The sequence below is a fragment of the Acomys minous genome (assembly GCF_964271855.1).
Source record: "Acomys minous genome assembly, chromosome: 3".
Lineage (NCBI taxonomy): Eukaryota > Metazoa > Chordata > Mammalia > Rodentia > Muridae > Acomys > Acomys minous.
The window spans coordinates 83,089,097-83,105,700 of NC_140485.1; the positions used below are offsets into that span (position 1 = coordinate 83,089,097).

At 51.0% G+C, this 16,604-nt stretch overlaps 1 protein-coding gene across 1 annotated transcript; it reads left to right on the top strand.

Annotated features, from left to right (window-relative positions):
* The first annotated feature begins 3,345 nt into the window (after nt 1-3,345).
* On the top strand, nt 3,346-15,669 carry COX4I2 (cytochrome c oxidase subunit 4I2). Its single transcript, XM_084777702.1, has 5 exons — nt 3,346-3,470; nt 4,581-4,662; nt 6,599-6,763; nt 10,698-10,829; nt 15,331-15,669. Exons 2-5 carry the CDS (start codon nt 4,581-4,583, stop codon nt 15,465-15,467), a joined length of 516 nt encoding a protein of 171 aa, XP_084633828.1. The 5' UTR covers nt 3,346-3,470; the 3' UTR covers nt 15,468-15,669.
* The last annotated feature ends 935 nt before the right edge of the window (nt 15,670-16,604 follow it).

A 16,604-nucleotide genomic window follows, 5' to 3' on the forward strand; every position in this document is an offset into this window, starting at 1 on the left:
GTTCCCTACTCTGGTGCCCAACAGGCATTTGTTGTTGCTGTTTTGTTTTGAAGTCTCATGTAGCCCAAGGATGGCCGAGAACTTGCTATGTGGCAGAGGATGACCTTTAGTTCCCTATCTTCCTGTCCCCACTCCCAAGTACCCAGGTCACAGGAGGGCACAGGACCAATCACATCAGGAATATCCCAGGCACACTCACTCCCTGGCGCAGGACCCCAGAGTGACCTGATGTACAGAGAGTCTGTCACAGGTCCAGGACTCACAGAGGATACTCTTCAATGGCCCTTCAGGCACTGTGAGCCACCTTATCTACCATGCCGGGCGGAGGGGGTTCTGTTTTCACGCTTCTCCTTGGCCCCGCACAGAGCTTCCAAACAGATGTTCCTCGTCAGAGCCTCCTTCTACATCACGGCCTGGAGTTCCCACAGAGGCTGGTGGGAAAGGACAGGGAAGAACAGAGGGTCATGTTCCACATAAGCCTTCCCTTGGGAGGCCCTATGGGAGATGGGAAACTGAGACCCAGAAATGGCACTGCTCGCCCAAGAGCCCACAAAGAAGCGCCTCTTCCTAACACAGCCGCCCACCCATCTGGGAAGGCTGAGAGCATGCTGGGTGGGGTGGCAAGGCCCTGGGTTCCATCACCCGCTGTCGGGACAGGGTTGCGGAACACTGATGCAGGGAACTGGGCTGTGGCAGCTAGGATGTGAGGTGTGCTTCATCGAGGCTGCAGAATGGAGAGTCTTCCTCTGCCTCCACCTCCAGGGCCTACTCCACACCACACCGGGTCAGTCTCCAAGAGGGAAGGCAAGCCCTTGGTGTCTCTCAAATCTAGAATTATCTTGGTTGGAGGGGGAGGAGCAGCTCCCAAAAGTAACCACTAGCATCTTGCAGGACGGCACTTGGCGCTTGGCGGAGGAAGGGGGCTATTGCAATTTCAGGTGCATCCTGCCTATATGCTCTTTCTAGCATCTTCTCCTGATGCTTTGCAAGCTTGTCTTTTCCTGAGGACTAGACCCCTTCCTTTCAGTAAACTGGCCTGGACAGGCTACTGGAACCCTGACGGGTTCCATACCATGGACACAAAACCAGGATACAGCAATTCCAGTGCACAGTGGAGCCACAGCCCACGCCTACCAGTCTACTGACAATCTTTGGCCTCCTTGCCTGAACCCGTGGTCTCCTTGACTTCCGCAGTCTTTCCACTCCTGGCCTCTGGTCACCTCTCACTCTCTATTTTAGGTACTGGAAATTGAACCCAGGGCTTTGGGTATGTTGGCCAAGCACTCACCACTAAGCTGAACCCCTGCCCCCGCCTTCTCCTCCTCACCCAGCCTCCTGCACTCTTCCCGGTCCATGGCAGCTTGCTTTCTGCTCTGGAGCACACTGGGGTTGGTTGTTCTGCCTCTGGGTTCCAAGAGGCATTGCCTCTGCCTGGAACTGGACTGTGAGCCTGTAGGAACAGGATCGAACTGTTCGGTCTTGTCACTGTAGACTGGTGATGAAGGCAGTTGCACTGGGTCTCAATGCATTCTTTTCTTTAAAAAGGAAAAGAAAAAGAAAGAAAGAGGAAATAAAAGAAAGTGAGAGAAAAAGAAGAGTTTTGTCTTGTGTTGAGTGCTGGCATCCAGCTGCACATGTCTGAGCTGCAACACCCTGCTCTCCAGCCCTCCCCCCTCCCCCCCCCCCCCTTTGTTTTTCTTCTTGAGGCAGGATCTTTTCATGTGGTCCTTGCTGGCCTTGAACTCAGTGTGATCCTCCAGCTTCTGCCTCCTGAGTGCTGGGATTATAAGCACATGTCTCCTACCTAGTTCCATGTCCCCCTTTTAAGAGAGGTCTGACTTTGTAGCCCAGGCTAGCCTTGAACTCATCAGCAGATAAGAGCACTTGCCGAGCACTCTGACAAGTTCAATTCTAGGCCCATGATTCCTAGAAATCATCCTGTGCCCTCCTGCACCTTCACTATGGCACATGCATGCCCACACTCACACACTATGGGGATGCACATATACATAAAGTAATAATAAATGTATTTTGTTTATTTATCTTTTTTATTGTTTTGTGTTTTTTTAAGGATTTATTTATTTTATTATGTATACAATGTTCCACCCGCATGTATGCCTGCACACCAGAATAGGGCATCAGATCACATTATATAGATGGTTGTGAGCCACCATTGGTTGCTGGGAATTGAACTCAGGACCTCTGACAGAGCAGCCTCTGAGACATCTCTCCAGCCCATTTTGTGTGTGTGTGTGTGTGTGTTTTCAAGACAGGGTCTCTCTGTGTAGTAGCTTTGGCTGTCCCAGACTCGCTTTGTAGACCAGGCTGGCCTGGAACTCACAGTGACTTGCCTGTGTCTGCCTCCCAAGTGCTGGGATTAAAGGGGTGTGCCACCGCGCCCGGCTCTTATTTATCTTTTTTGAGAAAAGGTCCCTCTACATAGATAGCCCTGGCTGTCCCAGACTCCCTATGTAGACCAGGCTGGCCTCGAACTCACAGAGATCCACCTGCCTCTGCCTCCTGAGTGCTGGGATTAAACTGCTTCACTCTCACCGTATCAACAAATAATTCCTTCTTTGCTTGCTTTTGTTTTTGAGGTGGTGCCCCACTATGTAGCTTTGGCTGGCCCGGAACTAGCTATGTTGACCAGGCTGGCTTGTCAGGTGATAATTACTAAACATAGCTGAGGTCTTCCTACTAATGAAGTATTATATCCAGGGAAGAAAGCTATATGAGGCAGGAACCAAACTTTCATCTCTGTCATGGAGGAGAAAACTGGAGCTCAGAGCTATTAGGCCATTTGTTGAGGGTCTCACAGCTCAGGTGAGAAGTCCAGGGGAGGCTTAGAGACAGTGTCTTGTAGCAAAACCTGTCCTTGAGGTTGTGATTCTTCTAGCTTCACTTCTGAAATCCTGGCACTGCTGGTGGCGTGTGGCTGAGGGAGGCTTTCCCTGCTCCCTTACCACACCTCTCTCAGGGTGGAGGGCAGGAGGAGCGCCCACAGCAGTACTTGAAGGCTGCCTGGAGTAGGAGGCCGGAAGGCTAACAAGACATTGCAGTCACACTTTTAATTTCAGCCCCACGGAAGTAAGGTAGCTCAGGTCTAGTCGCCGCTTCTATAGTGAGTTCGAGGTTAGGGTGGGTTACACGAAACTCCGACTCAAAACAAAACCAGAGAGCAGTCTTGGTGGGATGGCACGGAGGGAGAAAGGTGTGGCGGCAGGGACCTCCTCCTGCTCCTCTGTCAGCTGGGAGTCTGCGGTTGGGACAGGGCGGGCAGTCACAGTCCCCACTCTTTTCCCTGCGCCCCTGGGGACTTGGTCCAGCAAAGCGACAGAGGCGGGACATTCCCACGCGGGGGTGTCGGGCAGAGGCGGGGCGTGCTCTGGTCCCCTCGGTCTGGTTTGCGGTTACCTCCCGGGCACTCAGCAGAGCAGCTCTGGGTAGCTTCGCTGCCTCCATCCTGCAATGTGAGTCCCGCCCGAGGGAAGGGTGGGGGTGTGGGGGTGTGGGTGGGGTTCGTGGCTGCCACTTTGAGCCTCTGCCCCATCACCGCACAGCCCTCCCTTCCTGGGTTCCCCCACTGACCCATTCTATTCATCCTCGTTCGTTTTTTGGGAGGGGTGGGGTTGAGGCAGGTTTTCTCTGTGTAGCCTTGGCTGTTCCATCCTGGAAGTCACTCTGTAGACCAGGCTGGCCTCCAACTCCCACTGATGCATTCTAATGCTGGGGTCCTAGTGCCGGGCGTCCCTTCTCTCCCATGAAGTGGAGTCTCCTCTTACCAGAGAGTGGGCTGGCTCTTTTCCTAGAAGTGCTGCCTCTCCCACCCCTGGCCCAGTTTGGTCCTTGGCCTCTAAAACCCCTGGGATGCCAAATCCTGCACGTCCCAGAGTGATGGCAGAGAGCAGCCTGCCCCCTACTCCTGCGGCGGAGCAGTCAGAGCGCACGTAGGCAGTCAATTAAGGAAACCTTAGAGCAAGACACGGAGCATCTGCTTAGAGACCTGGGCCAATGGCCCTGCGGGGAGGAGGCTCAGGATTTTTCTCTGGGGCAGACAATTAGTGGGGCTCCCAAGTTGGCTGATGTGAGACCCTCATCAGAGTGGAGGGCCCCCCAGTCCCAGACTGTTCAGATCTCACCCGGAGGCTTGACTTCCTCCCACTCCCCTTCTTTAAAATTTTTTATTTATTTTTATTTTATTTTTATTTTTTTCTTCTGACCATCTGCATGTCAGATATTTACCTTACAGTTCAGAACTGTAGCAAAATTACAGTTATGAGGTAGCAACAAAAATAATTGTACAGTTGGGGGTCACCACAACACGAGGAACTATATTAAGGGGTCACAGCATTAGGAAGGCTGAAAACAATTGGTCCAGAGGGCATTCCCCCCCCACCCCCACCCCCCACCCCACCCCACCCCCACCCCCACCCCCCCACCCCCCCCCCCCCCCCCCGCCACCATCTACTCCCATGGTGGTATTAGACAAAACCGGAAGGATCATCCCCGCCTCGGTAGCAAATCAGAGTCTGGCTGGGAGGCAACGTAGTGCAGAACCTTGCACGTCTCCCATCCTGCAGATGCTTTCCAGAGCTGCCAGGAGACTGGCAGTGAGGACAGGCAGACTCGGAACTCGAGGGACCCACAGACCGGGAGGCACTGGTAAGTCTCAGAGCCCAGTTCCCAGCCCAGCTCCAGAGCTCTGACAGGGAGCCCTGATAACTACCTCCCATCACGTCCTTTGATCCTGCTCCTGAGTCATGGCCATGCTCCTGCAGCAGACGAAGCCCACTGAGGAAGGAGAGAGTAGACCCCTTCCTTCTGGATCTCATTAGAGCCTGGCTCCCACACCTTAGACCTCTAAGCCTTTGTGTCCCGAGGGAGAGGGTGCTACAGGACGGGGGGTTCTCCCTTCCAGACTGTGGTATCAGGACTGGTCAGAAGAAAGAGGTCTAAAGCCAGATAACAGGAGGAATCTCCAGGTGCTCAGTATGTCAAAGATAACATTTGTTGATTCATTACAACCTCACCACTTGGAAAACTGAGGCAGGAGGATTACTGTGGGTTAGAGTCCAGCCTGGGCTACAGAGTGAGACTGTCTCAAAAAGCCAAAACTACAAAAAAAAGAGGAAGAAGACTCAGAACCAAGACAGCTCTGAAGTTGCTCTCCTGCCTCTGGGGTCGGCAAGCAGGGGAGCCTCTAGTGAGACCCTCCGCTTCCTGGTCTTGCTCAGGGCAACCGGCTGTCTGCACAGAGCTGAAGCCTACTTACCGAGGAAAGACTCTAGAGAGGCTGAATACTACAGTGTGACAGGCCTTCGATGATTTAAAAAATTTATTATTAGCCGAGTGGTAGTGGCACATGCCATTAATCCCAGCATTTGGGAGACAGAGGCAGGCGGATTGCTGTGACTTCAAGGCCTGCCTGGTCTACAAAGTGAGTCTAGGACAGCCAAGGTTACACAGAGAAACCTTGTCTTGAAAAACCAAATAATAATAATAATAATAATAATAATAATAATAATAATAATAAATTATTGCTTGTATGCACAATGTATGGGGGTCGTTTACATTTATTATTGTATGCATACAGGATATATGAAGGGCACACTACACCATGCTTGTAGAGGTCAGAGGACAACTTTGTGGACTCACTTCTTCCACCTTGGCATTGGTTCTTGGAATTGAACTCAGGTTATCAGGCGACTGCGACAGCCTTTGCCCTCTGAGGTGTCTTGCAGGCCCTTTCTTTTTCTTTTCTTTTCTTTTTTTTCTTTTCTTTTCTTTTCTTTTTTTCTGGAGACAGTTTCTCATGTGCCAGGCTAGCCTGGAAACTGCTATGTGGCCGAGGACAACCCTGAACTTCTGGTCCTCCTGCCTCTACCTCGCAAGTCCTCCAAAATGATGAGACAACAGGCATGTTCCACCGTGCTTCGTGGTGCTGGGAGTCAAACCCAGGCCTTCTCACACCCCCAGGCTTCCTGTCCACTAGGCCAGCACTCTACCAACTAAGCTAGACTCTTGGCCCCCTCATCCCTCAGAGGCCCTTTGGATGCACTATCTGGAAGCTTCCACTGAGGTGTGAGGCAATCTCTCTCTGTTGCCCGTATTTTCTAGAGGAGGCCGTTCAGATATGATTGTGCACAGTGACTTGAGCGTCCAGCTGCAGGACAGGACAAACCCAGCTGTCTCAGAAGCCCATTGAGCGTGTGTAAAGACGTACACAGAAGTGCACAAAGTGTTTTATAGTCTGCACGGCAGTTTTGCCCGGATCTCAGTTCCCTCTTAAGGCCCTCCTCACACCTAGAGACGGCCTTACTAAGGCTTAGATCTTCCCAGAGTACACAGGGTTTTGCAGCACAGAGGAGGTGACCTGCAGCCCTGGCTGTGCTTCTTGCTTCATGGCACAGTGTGTCCGTCTGTCAAATCATGACACCATCTGGCTCAGAGTGACATGTGGCCAAGAAGCCAACAATTCACCTGAAAGCCTTAAGCTGGCACACAGTGAACAAGAAATGTATCACCTGTGATTCAATCGTGGTTAAAGATAGGTGACTCTCGGGCAGCCTGGACACAGCTCCCTCCCCTGTCCCTGCAGCTGACAGCCATCGGAGGATGTCCCCCTACGTTGACTGCTATGCCCAGCGCTCCTATCCCATGCCGAATGAACCCTTATCCACAGAGCTCAGTGAGGAGCAGCGGGCCCTGAAGGAGAAGGAGAAAGGCGACTGGGCTCAGTTGAGCCAAGCAGAGAAGGTGGCCTGTAAGTATTGGGCCAGGCAGGCTGACTGGCTGGAAGGGAAGGGGAAGGCAGGAATGGGGGAGGGGCGGGGAGTCAACTCCCCCTTTTATTCACTGAACCTCCGTGTGGGGACCCCTGGACTGACCTCACAGTGTGAGGCAGGATGCATGTACGGGCTAAGGTGGGAAGTCTCTCAGGGAATGCAAACCCAAAAGAAAGATGGGCTCCCCAGGAAGACTTACTGGGGAATATGAGTGACATGGTGAAGGGTGTCACAGCAGCAGGTGTGGAGGGTCCTTATGTAACTAAGTGGGGCACAGAGAGGCAGCTGAGGTAGGCAGGGAGCATGTAGCAGGAAGGCTGCGTGGCCCTGGGCTGACCTTGGCTATCTGGAGGCTATTTGCCTCTTTCCGGGGGGGCATCTTTTAATTCCAGGGGTGTTGATGGACAGAAGATGGCATGCACACTCACTCACTCACTCACTCACTCTTTCACTCCCTCCCTCCCTCTCTCCCTCTCTCCCTCCCTCCCTCCCTCTCTCCCTCTCTCCCTCCCTCTCTCCCTCTCTCCCTCCCTCCCTCTCTCCCTCCCTCCCTCCCTCCCTCCCCCCCTCGTTCTCTCACTCTCTCAGTGTCTTACAGCATCTACTACAAATGCAGACCCTGGCAATATGGTTGGGAACAAGCCAGGCTACACCCTTGCTCTGTAGCCTCACATACCCAGTGCTCTGCATGGCTCCTTTTTCTTCCCTCCACACCCCCCACCTCCCTCCAGCTCTCCTCGACCTCCTCCTTCCTTCCTCTCCATTCTCTTCCCCTCTCTGTTTCTCCCTCCTCTCCCTTCTCCTCCCACCCTTCCTTCTGTCCCCCTCCCTTCTATATAAGAAAGGAAAAGCCCCTGTTTCCATCTTTACCCAAATGTCACCACTCTAAGGATGTCCCTGTACCCACCATTAACCTGCCAGCAGCTGGTCCACAGCCATAGGAAACTGAGGCTCAGGAAGATGAAATTGCTGGCCTGGCCACACAACTTAGAGTTACTAGGTATTGGTCAGGACTTGTTCCCACGCAGAGGGCACCAGGACCATACACTGCCACACCACACGCCCTGGGACGGTTGGTGAGCTACAGCCTCAGAAGGACGCCAGTGCTCTCAGCAAACAGCAACTGGGCCCTGGACCTCTGGCCACTGGGTTCCCCGTCCCTCACTTTCCACACATCTCCTTCTTTCTCTCTACTCCTGCCTGGGTGGAGAATCCCTGTGGCAGCCAAACTGCCCAACCCAAGACAGTTCTGCCCAGGAACCAGTGCTGGCTCTAAATTTCCTCCATACAGACATTTCAGAGCTATTTAAAGAACAGAGAAACACTGTTCACATGGGCGATACTCTTTTTTTCTTTCTCCCCCCCCCCCGCCCTTTTTTTCTTTCCATCTGAGGAGTAAAAATTACTAATGACTTTATTTTTTTTTTTTTTTAATTTATGTGCATTGGTGTGAGGGTGTCAGATCATGGAGTTACAGACAGTTGTGAGCTGCCATGTGGGTGCTGGGAATTGAACCCAGGACCTTTGGAAGAGCAGACGGTACTCTTAACCACTGAGCCAACTCTCCAGCCCCATGACTTTATTGTAAATAAGACACAACCTCAAATTTATAGAAAACAAAGCCTTCCTCAAACCCAATCTGTATGTATCAACAGTGCAGAATCATTTGTTGAGTGAAAATGGTGACTCATAACAGTGTAGACTCAGCTCTAGATTTTAATTCACAAATACACACACACACACACACACATATGCACCTTGTGTATGACAATTGTATGAAAATAGTCTCAAAAATAATTTTTTTGAGACAGGGTTTCTCTGTGTAGCCTTGGCTGTCCTGGACTCCCTTTGTAGACCAGGCTGGCCTCGAACTCACAGAGATATCCCTGCCTCTGTCTCCCTGAGTGCTGGGACTACAGCTGGCTAGGGTGATACTCTTTTTTTTTTTTTTTTTTTGGTTTTTTGAGACAGGGTCTCTCTGTGTTACCCTTGGCTGTCCTGGGCTCACTTTGTAGACCAGGCTGGCCTCAAACTCACAGCGATCCGCCCACCTCTGCCTCCCGAGTGCTGGGATTAAAGGCTTGCGCCACCACGCCCGGCTAGTGTGATACTCTTAAATCACTGTAAGAAGGAAGGGAGGGAGGGGTGACCAGGAAGGCAGGAAGGGAGAAGGCGGGAAGGGAGGGTCAGTGTCTCTCCTGATGTTCTCCTGACACCAGGTCCTTGCCATATAAACATCCCTTGTCCCCTCTACTGCCTGTTCACTCTGTAACTGTTGACGCACGCTGTGGCGTCAAGCTGGGTAGCAGGCCACAATAGGCCTAGTTCATGCATCTCCTGATAGCCACACCAGAGCCTAGGTAGGCATCTAACTGTGACTAAACTTCGACCATTACTGGAAGGTGCACAACTCAAACAAAAATAAATCTTTAAGCTGGCATGGTGACATACGCTTGTAATCCCAGCCCTAGGAGCGGCTGAGGCAGGAGGATTATGGGTTCTTTTTGTTTGTTTGTTTTTTCAAGACAGGGTTTCTCTGTGTAGCCTTGACATATTGTGGGTTCAAGGGCAGCCTGAGTTGAGTAGTGAGATTCTTTCCCAAAATAAACCAATGTTTTACAGTTTTAAATGCATAATGGTACAAAACAGAGCCTCTGTGTGCAACCAGCTATCTACATGCTGGGGAAGCTCACTGACCAGAGCCTTGTTTTCCCAAGGGTCTGGGGAGAGTGGCCTCTACAAAGCAGATAAAACTCTCAGTGTGTGTGTGGGGGGGGGCAGTAAAATCCCGGTAAAAATTTGCAACATGAAAACTTGTTTGTATGCCTCTGTGTCAGAAACCCACCCTCCTTGTTCAGTTAGAATGGACCCGAATCCAGCTAGGCATGGTGGCGCATGCCTTTAACCCTAGCATTTGGGAGGCAGAGACAGGCAGATCTCTGAGTTCAAGCTCAGCCTATAGAGTGAGTTCCAGGACAGCCAGAGACACACAGAGAAACCCTGTCTCAAAAATAAAAAACAAACAAACCAAACAACCTCGCCATCACTACCTGGCGACTTTAATTTCAACTTGACTTTCTGTTTGATTTCCTAAACCTGGCTTCTAAGATCTCTGAGAGGCTTTCTGAGCCTCCCTAAGGAGGGAGCTCGCTCTCCCACCTCCACCTCAGCATATTTGGTGTCTCCCCTCTTAGGGTAGGAATTATCATTCAATGTGGTCACCACTGTGCACAGGGTTGCCATGCTCTCTGTATGCAGCATGTACTTTGTAAGAATCTGATGGAGGGCCGGGCGGTGGTGGCGCACACCTTTAATCCCAGCACTCGGGAGGCAGAGGCAGCTGTGAGTTCGAGGCCAGCCTGGTCTACAAAGTGAGTCCAGGACAGCCAAGGCTAACACAGAGAAACCCTGTCTCGAAAAACAGGGGGGTGGGGGGGTGTAGGAGGAGGGGGGAGGAGGAGGAGGAGGAAGAAGAAGATCTGATGGATGAGGTGCCTATGGGGTGCAGCACTCAGGAAGCAGAAGTAGGAGTGAGAGCCTACCACACAAGCAAACAAAAATGGGTTGATGTACTGGGGCGATAGCTCAGTCAGTAGTGTCTGCCATGCAAGCACGAGGTCATGGGCTCAGCGTACAGCAAACACCCGACTGTAATCCCTGCCCTGAGGAGGCTAAGGCAGGAGGCTCTCCCTAGTCTAGACCAACCAGTGAACTTCAGGTACAGTAAGCGACTCCTAGCCTTCACAGTCACACGCATACATGTCCGCGTGCATACGCTTGCACACACACAGGTTGAGTGAACAGCCTATGGTGCAGGAAGGGGCAGTCAAGGGTTTCAGGGGCCAACAGCTGGCTCCAGGCTCCTTGACATGGTTATGGCTGAGTCCTCTCCTACACGCTGCCTGCCTCCAGTGTACCGGATGCAGTTCCATGAGACCTTCGCAGAGATGAACCATCGTTCCAACGAATGGAAGACGGTGATAGGCTGCGTCTTCTTTTCCTTTGGATTTACGGCTCTGATGATTTGGTGGGAGCGGGTCTATGGTAAGTGGATGGGTCCCACGGCTGTAGGCCACGTATGCCTTTGTGCCCATAGCCACTGGCTGAGCCCTCAAGGGGACCAAGTTTAGGACTCACCTGCAGGCTTCTGAAAAGGCTCTACAGAGGGAGGGCGAAGAGCAGAACATAGCCACCTAGTGGGGAACGGAGGGAGGAGAGCTCTTCTGGGCGTTGCTGGTTTTTTCATCTGCAAAATGCTCAAAGCCAGCTCTCTGGGGTTCTCGTGAGGATTTAATGAGGAGGCTGTAGGTTCGAGTGGGTGCAGAAATGGCGGTGCTGTGGATCACTGTGAGTTCGAGGCCAGCCTGGTCTACGGAGCGAGTCCAGGACAGCCAAGGCTACACAGAGAAACCCTGTCTCGAAAAAACCAAAAAAGAAAGAAAGAAAGAAAGAAAGAAAGAAAAAGAAATGGCGGTGTTTCTCGTTGCTGGTTTTTAACCACTTATTTCTTAACATATTACTTTCAACAGTTGGAAGGCATCGATCTATTGTCTTTTTCCTTTAAAAAAATAATTTTTTTTGGACAGGGTCTTACTCTGGAGCCTTAACTGACCTGGAACTCTCTATGTAGACCAGGCTGGCCTCAAACTCACAGCCATCCACCTGCCTCTACTCCCCTTAGTGCTGGGATTAAAGGCTGACTTCAGCCTTGGGAGTCTCTTTCCTAAGAGGCAGGTTAGGTGTGAGAGAGCGCTCCTCTCTAGCTTTATTCCTCGGTCCCAATAAAAGGCCAGTGAGACCATCCAGGTCAGGATGGGAGCGCCACGACCCCTTTGCTCTGTTACACTAACAGGAAGGAGGCCGGATGCATGCACTGACATACAAGACAAGGTTCTCCAGGGCCAGCCTTTTTTGTTCACGTCCTATTGGCTAGAGATGAGCACGCGTCCTTGCTTAGCTTTAAGGGAAGCTGAAGCTGGCAAGTGTTGCTTTTCTGGGAATCCTCCCCCACCTTATTTTTTATTTTATTTTTAATGTTTTGAGGTTTGTTTGTTTTTCTTCTATTTTGGTTTTCAAGACAGGGTTTCTCTATGTAGCCTTGGCTGTCCTGGACTCACGGAGATCTGCCTGCCTCTACCTCCTTAGTGTTGGGATTACAGATATGTGCCTACGTACCCAGATTGCTCGCACACTCTCTGTCTCTCTGTCTCTCTGTCTCTCTGTCTCTCTCCCCCTCTTTCCCTCTCCTCCCCTCCCCTGCCGTCCCCTCCTCTCCCTCCTCTCCTCTCTTTTCTCCTGCAAGGTCTTGCCTGGTGGTGGTGAACATCTTGTCTTTAATCTCAGCACTCAGGACTCAGAGGCAGGTGGATCCCTGTGAGTTCGAGGCCAGCCTGGTCTACAGAGTGAGTGCCAAGACAGCCAGGGCTACATTAAAAAAAAAAAAAACCCTGTCTTGAAAAATTAACCAACTAACCAACCAAACAAATTCAAGGTGTTACTCATTTTATTTATTTATTTGTTTGTTTGTTTGTTTTTCGCCTGCCTCTGCCTCCTAAGTGCTGAGATTAAAGGTGTGCACCACCACCACCCCGCTACTAAGACAGGGTTTCTCTTTGTAGCCTTAGCTGTCCTGGACTCACTTTGTAGACCAGGCTGGCCTTGAATGCCTGCCTCTGCCTCCTGAGTGCTGGGGTTAAAGATGTGCGCCATGATGGCCGGCCTACTCTTTTTTAAAAATGCATTATTATTATAATTTATTAACATTGCATCCTGATTGTAATCCCCTGGCTCTTATCTTCCTGTCCCCACCCTCCCTTTCTTTTTCATTCTTTTCCCCTCCCCTACACCTCTGACAGGTGGGGTCCTCCTCCCCGACCGGCTAACCACAGCCTACAAGCTGTCCACAGGCTACATCTTCCGCTTGCAATGTCAGTGCATCAGTTTGTGCAGGCTCCCAAGGTCTTCCTCTCCAGCCCAATGTGTTAGCCAGTGCTCTGTTGCTGTGAAGAGACACCGTGAACACAGCAACTCGAATAACAGAAAGCGTTTGACTGAGGCTTGTTTAGAGTTTCTGAGCGTCAGTCTGTTGTCATGGTGGCGTGCAGGCCGACATGGTGCTGGAGAAGCAGCTGAGAGTTCTACATCCAGATCAGCAGGCAGCACCAAGAGTGGCGGTGATGGCCTGGCTTGGGCTTCTGAAACCTTAAAGCCCACCCCTAGTGGCACACCTCCTCCAAGGCCACGCCTCTTAATGCTTTACAAATAGTGGCACTCTTAACTAAATATTCAAATATATATATGAGCCTATGGGAGCCATTCTTTGTAGAGGAATGTTAATTCTAAACATGGCTGCTCTGGCAAGAGATCACATCCAAAGATTTTCTAGGTCTGTATAATCTGGCTGGAATACAAACATGCCTTTAATCCAGGAGACAGAGGGAAACAGATCTGAGTTCTGGTATAGAGGAAGTTTCAGGTAAAGAAAAGCTTAGGCCCAGGTGTGGTGATAAACTCCTTAATCCCAAACAAAAGTAAAGTTAGTTTGTAGAAGGAAGCACCATGCTTTTGTTTGTTTGTTTTTATTTTGTTTTGTTTTGTTCTTTTGAGACAGGGTTTCTCTGTGTAGCCTTGGCTGTACTGGACTCCTTTGTAGACCAAGTAGGCCTCGAACTCACAGCAATCAACCTGCCTCTGCCTCCTGAGTGCTGGGAATAAAGGCGTGTGTCACCATGCCTGCCTAGAAGCACCAAGTTTGAAAGTGATGTCTAGGCTGGTGTACATAGCGAGTCCAGGACAGCCAAAGCTAACACAGAGAGACCCTGTCTCGAAACGCCCCTCCTCAAAAATAAAATAAAATAAAATAAAATAAAAAGGAAAGAAAGTGATGTCTAATTGAGTGGCAGAAAAAGGAAACGAATCAGAGAAAGATTTGACAGAATAGGATATGCCCAACTTTCAGGAGAAGAGAGAGGAAAGGGAAGCTACTTAAGAGGCAGTTTTACAGAGAGAGGAAGCAATTTTTACCAGGACAGTAACAGTAATAGAGAGATGGGTTGCAGAGAGAGAGAGAGAGAGAGAGAGAGAGAGAGAGAGAGAGAGAGAGAACTCAGATGAAGACCGAATGAGCCAGAAAATGAGAAGAAGCCAGAAGATTAGAGGAGACTGCTGAGTTAGTCTGAGGCCAAGCAGAGCAATTCCAGGCCAAGAGAGAAGCCAGATTGTATAAGTCAGCTGGGAGAAGAGTTTGAGCCAGCACATCTGAGTTGAGCCAGCCAACCAGAACTCAGAAAGAACAAGTAAGGTGAGCTTATTAACCAGTAAGTCTCAGAAACTGAAAACATTCTAGGCCTAGGTTAGATTGTACAGAGGCTAGAAGCTTCCAGGACTGGGCCTAGGTTAGCAGAAGGAGGCAGTAAGCCTCCCAGACAACAACTGAACAGGAGAATAAAAGTTACTTTTACAATTCCTGTTCAAATCACCATACCCAGGCTGGTGTGAAACTCAGTAAGTAGCCTAGGTTGGCTTCAAATCTACAGTAATCATCCTGCTTTAAAATTTCAAAGGGGCTGGAGAGATGGCTCAGTGGTTAAGAGGGAGGCCATAGCCAGAGAGATGCCCAGAACCTCACAAATACTCACACTTTACCCCCAAAGCCCTCTAGACAGAACCCACTGCTGTTGGTGAGGAAGATGAGGCTCAGAGAGATGAAGCAACATGTTCAAGGCCACACAGTGGAGCAGGGGTGGGGCTGGGAGTGACCCAGGTAGTCCTCAAGTCATTCTGCACTGGTCACAGAGGACAGTGAGGAAACAGACTCACTGTGAGGAAGGAAGGAGCCGCAGTAAGCCCAAGGCCCAGCTGGGAGCAAAGCCCTGATCCTGGCTTTTCAGGAAAGTCCTGAGAGCCTGGTGGCGCACACCGTTCATCCCAGCACTGGGTAAGCAGAGGCAGGTGGATCTCTGTGGATCTCTGGTCTTTAGAGTGAGTTCCAGGACAGCCAGAGCTATGTAGTAAAGTCCTGATTCAAAAAGAGAGACAGGGGCTGGAGAGATGGCTCAGTGGTTAAGGGCACTGTCTGCTCTTCCAGAGGTCCTGAGTTCAATTCCCAGCAACCACATGGTGGCTCACAACCACCTGTACCCTCTAATGCCCTCCTCTGGCATGCAGGTGTACATGCAGATAGAACATTCATATAGCTGGGCAGTGGTGGCGCATGCTTTTAATTCCAGCACTCGGGAGGCAGAGGCAGGCAGATCGCTGTGAGTTCAAGGCCAACCTGGTCTACAAAGTGAGTCCAGCCAAGGCTACACAGAGAAACCCTGTCTCAAAAAAACAAAAACAAAAACAAACAAAAATCCATTCATATAAATTAAAAAAAGAGAGAGACAGAGACATAGAAACAGGGTTGTGCGAGAGCCTGGAGCTAGCAAGGAGAACACCGCTCAGGACAGGGAGCCCTGGCCAGGGCTCAGAGAGAGAGCGGAGGAGGGTGGGGTTGGCCATGGGGATCTGGGCTGCCACTGTCTCACCCCTGCTCTCCCGGAAGTGTTTCCTAAGAAGGTTGTCACTCTGACGGATGAACGGAAAGCCCAGCAGCTCCAGCGCCTCCTGGACATGAAGAGCAACCCCATACAGGGCCTGTCTGCTCACTGGGACTACGAGAAGAAAGAGTGGAAGAAGTGACCAGCGTCACACGGCTGCAGCTTGCCCTTGCAAAACCACCGTGTGCAGACCCCGGAGCCAAGGAGCACCCTCCTCCCCTCCCCTCTCCTCCCCTCTCCTCTCCTCTCCTCCCCTCACTCCTCCTGTCCCCTCCACTCCCCTCTTCTCCAATAAAACCGCTCTGTTTTCTGCCTGCAAACTCTGCTCTGGACTTAACCAGTGAGATGGGGGAAGGAACAGGTCATGGAGGGTTTCCTGGAGACATGGGTTGGGGCTGGGCATTAGGCAGGATGGAAGCGAGGAGGCATTCAAGGGAGGCACCAAAGGCAAGAACACTTACTCAAGAGCCAGACTATGTACACCTCTAGTCCCAACAGTCAGGAGGCAGAGGCAGGCAGACATCTGTGAGTTCAAGGGCAGCCTGGTCTACAGAGCAGCCAGGGCTCTGTATAACAGAGAAACCCTGTTAAAAAAAAAATAATAAAATAAAAAGATAAAAAGGATTCCAGGCTCTGTGTATACGATGTGCTGCAGTGTACATAACAAAATCCTTGGCTTCATGGAGGCCTTTCTTCTATGGAGGCCAATACAGAACTGAATAAGAAATAATGGTGAGAAATATTGTGTTTTAAGGAGCAAGTACAACAAAGAAAGCAGGACAATTGGAGTCTGGGAAGCCGGTGAAGAGTCTCTCTATTTGTTTTTGTTTGTTTGTTTTTTGAGACAGGGTTTCTCTGTGTAGCCTTGGTTGCCCTAGACTCACTTTGTAGACCAGGCTGGCCTCGAACTCACAGTGATCCACGTGCCTCTGCCTCCCGAGTGCTGGGATAAAGGCATGTGCCACCATACGCGGCAAGGTGAAGAGTCTCTTAAAGGACATGCCTCTGAAGTGGGCAGAGTGGAATCAGGAAAGATGGAAGGTAGAGGGTGTGCAGTGTGAGGCTTGTGCAACCTCTCTTTGTATATGAGAGTCTGAGTTTTATTCCTGGCACTAAAAAAGAAAAAAAGAGGAGGAGGGGAGGGAGGAGGGGGAGGAGGGGGAGGGGAGGGGGAGGAGGGAGAGGGGAGGGGGAGGAGAGGGAGGAGGGGGAAGGATGGAAGGAGAGGGGGAGGAGGAGGGAGGGGTGGAAGGGGAGGGGGAGGAGGAGGAAGAGGAGG